The 3,019-nt window shown below is 37.8% G+C and overlaps 1 protein-coding gene across 1 annotated transcript in view; it reads right to left on the bottom strand.

Moving 5' to 3' along the window:
* The window catches only part of DGCR8 (DGCR8 microprocessor complex subunit), an 11,434-nt gene extending 8,700 nt beyond the window's left edge, over nt 1-2,734 (bottom strand). Inside the window, exons 1-3 of the mRNA XM_010134383.1 lie at nt 2,012-2,734; nt 1,411-1,573; nt 1-67 (exon numbers count right to left, since the gene is read on the bottom strand). Coding sequence (XP_010132685.1) covers nt 1-67; nt 1,411-1,573; nt 2,012-2,734 — 953 coding nt within the window. The remainder of the gene's footprint in view (nt 68-1,410; nt 1,574-2,011) is intronic.
* Nucleotides 2,735-3,019: the final 285 nt, after the last annotated feature.

Below are 3,019 nucleotides of genomic sequence, written 5' to 3'. Positions count from 1 at the left end.
ATGCCCGAGTTATGGAATGTCATGATCCATCCATCTGGCAAAGGTTCTGTAGGAGGGCGGCCACGACCTTTAAAGCAAAGAACAGCTTTAAACTTGGATAGATTGCTTAGAAGAACAGAAAAAGAATCAAAGATTTTATTTTTATTGCTTTTTCTGTCTCAAAGGATAAATGAAACAAGAAAAAAAAACTCTGTAGAAAGATTTTGTTTTGCTTTAATAAAAAGGCATATGCTTCTAATCCACATTCAATCCTGCAAAATTAGATTCCATTATGCTCTCAACTGAAAAGCAACAGTAGCACTAGTTTTTACACAGACTGATTGGTTCACTTCACCAGTGAATTTTCTCTTCTCTTTTGTCGCCTTTATGTATTAATATCATCACAAGCACCACTATATTTAATGGAAAACTGATGCTTGGTTTTGAAACACCTGAGTTTTCCATTAAAATTTTTGGTACTTGACACATAGGGATAAAACTTGCGTTGAGACACCATTAGACCCACAGCCCAAACAGCCAGCAAGAAGTTAGGCTGTAAGCTAAGGCCTTCCTACTGCATTGCTCGGCGTAAGCACAATACAAACCAGGATCAAGTCTACAAGAAGTTACAGTTAAACATCTCAGGTTAATAACACATGACCTCACTCCTTTCTATTTCAGAAATCAGAGAACGGTCTCACTCTGCTCTACATCAGAATCAGAGACCAGACTCATCTTAGCTGGGAAATTCCTGGCAATTCTGTGTTACTATAAAATTTTGAAAGAAAAAACTATTGGTTTTGTACATCAGAATATAGGGAAGTTATATTCTATACTCCTTTAGAGCAGATTCAAATTCTAATTCTGACTATTTTCAGTTACGTTCTTCTGGATTGCTGTGCATTCTCACCTCTCCTTTACTAGTTTGTAACATTCACGCTACAAAATGGGTAAATGCAAGCCACTAACTTCCCCAACGATTTTTTTAACCTAGTATTGCAAGCATAAAGACTTCACTCAGAGCGATACCAACAACAGAAGTTATATAATTAAAGTAGGAAGAAGTCAACAACAACCAGTGTTCAGCTGTCTCATCACATTGGGAGATAAAAAACCAGATTGTCCTTGTTCACTGCTCCACCCTCAGGTAACGTTCTTTGTAATTTTTCGGAAATCCACATGCTAAAATATATTCTCGGTCAACGTAACAGATGAAGATCAAAAGCACTCCCAAAAATCAACTTTTCATGTTCAGGAGCATGAAAAATCATATCCTGTTGTTTGAAGAAGCCTTCAAACAATAGAATTCTGTAACATACTGACTATTTCACAAGAACTGCTATCCTGAACTTTCCTTGCTGATATACTTTTATTCTACAGACATAAGCCACGCAGGCAAGAAATACAGATATTTAATGAACATAAACTTACTTTTAAGTACAGTTTTAATTTTGGTCATCATTGGCTGCACACTTGTTTCTCCATCAGACTGGTGATCACTTTCACCACCATATTTCTCATTTTCCAGTCTCCTTGTTTTGGGTGCTCGTAGACCCTCTTCCAGCAGAGCATCCACATCATTATCAAAGTCATCCTGAAAGAGACTTCATAAGACACTATTCTTCTGGGCCTACCAACCTCCCTTTCCCCTTGCAAAGAAAGAGTATTCATTTTTGCTATGTACTTCCATACAGAGAGAAACTAGAAATTTCCAAAGATTCCAGTAAAAAGACTGAAAAATAAGAAAATAAGTTTTTGTAAGTGAGAACTGGTATTTTTCATGATAAAATGAGCTGCAATTGTGTAAGAAGCCTTTTATTTTTAAATAAGACTACAGAAGCTACCACACAACTCAGAAGTTTGACGAGATAATTAACAGAAGTTTTCAGCCAAATTTCTGTCTCTGAACATTCACATTTCTGACTCAAGTACTGCACGTTTCTAGAAGAGCCTGTTTCAGTGAACATCTTTGTGTATTTTTTTTAGCCACTTGGAAACCTCTCAGCCACCAAAAACCTGTGCATTTACTTACCTCGTATGAGTAATTCAAGGTTTCTTCATCCACTTTATCTCTTTGAACGATTGCTTTAGATGCGAACCCTCCTCCTTCTTCATCTATGTCCATCAAATTGTCGGTAAAATCTTCTAGCTCATCCAGAACTGCATACTCCACTCTCTTTTCCTGATCAATATCATTTTCATCATCCTTCTTGTCATCATTTTCACCCCCTATTCCTACAGCTTTACCATTACTACCACCGAAAGGACAAACATGCAAATCCCCATTGACATTATTAATAGCAAAATCTGCATCTGCCTTATAATCCTGCTCAACTCCAGTGTACAGAACTTTCCTATCTTTGCTTTTGCAGCTTTCTGTAAAGCTAACACTAATCTTTACATCTTTAAGTAACTTAAGATCTGGGGTGAACTTTCGAACTGAAGGTGCATGACGAGCAGTTCTTGGGCTTTGGTCACTATTGTTAGGGTCTATTATAAGACGACTTTTGTAGCAGGCAGATCCCTTTGTGAGAAGCTGTGTTCTGCAGATACTGTGCGTGTCCCCAGCAGGGGTATCTGACTGTCCATCACCACCAGAGCCAACGTCCATTACCTCTGCGTCACTGGACGTTTGCAGGGGAGGTGGTGGAGGCTGTTCATTAGGCGGCAGAGGTGGGGGACAAGTATGATTCTCCACATTCATTTCTCTTGCAGGTTCTTTAGGGAGGGGTGGTACATTTTCATATTTCTCCATATTTAAAACTACTGTTTTAAAAAACACAATGCTTTAATAAATGTTTATATCTATATTCCTAACATGCATAAGTCCATCAAGATTGGTTTATCATGTTCTATTCAATATGCAACACTGATGATTCAGTTAAGCTGACTACATTGTTCTTTTCATTAATGTAGACAGCTTTCAGAATCACTGTCTCAATTATTGGAAATCACAATGCATTCAGCTTAAATAGCTGAAGACTATGACTGCATCTTCACTGGACAAGCAGGTCTCCCTTTCTTCTTTCAACCTACAAGA

This window comes from Buceros rhinoceros, unplaced genomic scaffold (assembly GCF_000710305.1).
Source record: "Buceros rhinoceros silvestris isolate BGI_N320 unplaced genomic scaffold, ASM71030v1 scaffold35034, whole genome shotgun sequence".
Classification (NCBI taxonomy): Eukaryota; Metazoa; Chordata; class Aves; order Bucerotiformes; family Bucerotidae; genus Buceros; species Buceros rhinoceros.
Note: the sequence above shows the minus strand (reverse complement) of the source record. Positions and strands in the feature narration are given on the sequence as shown.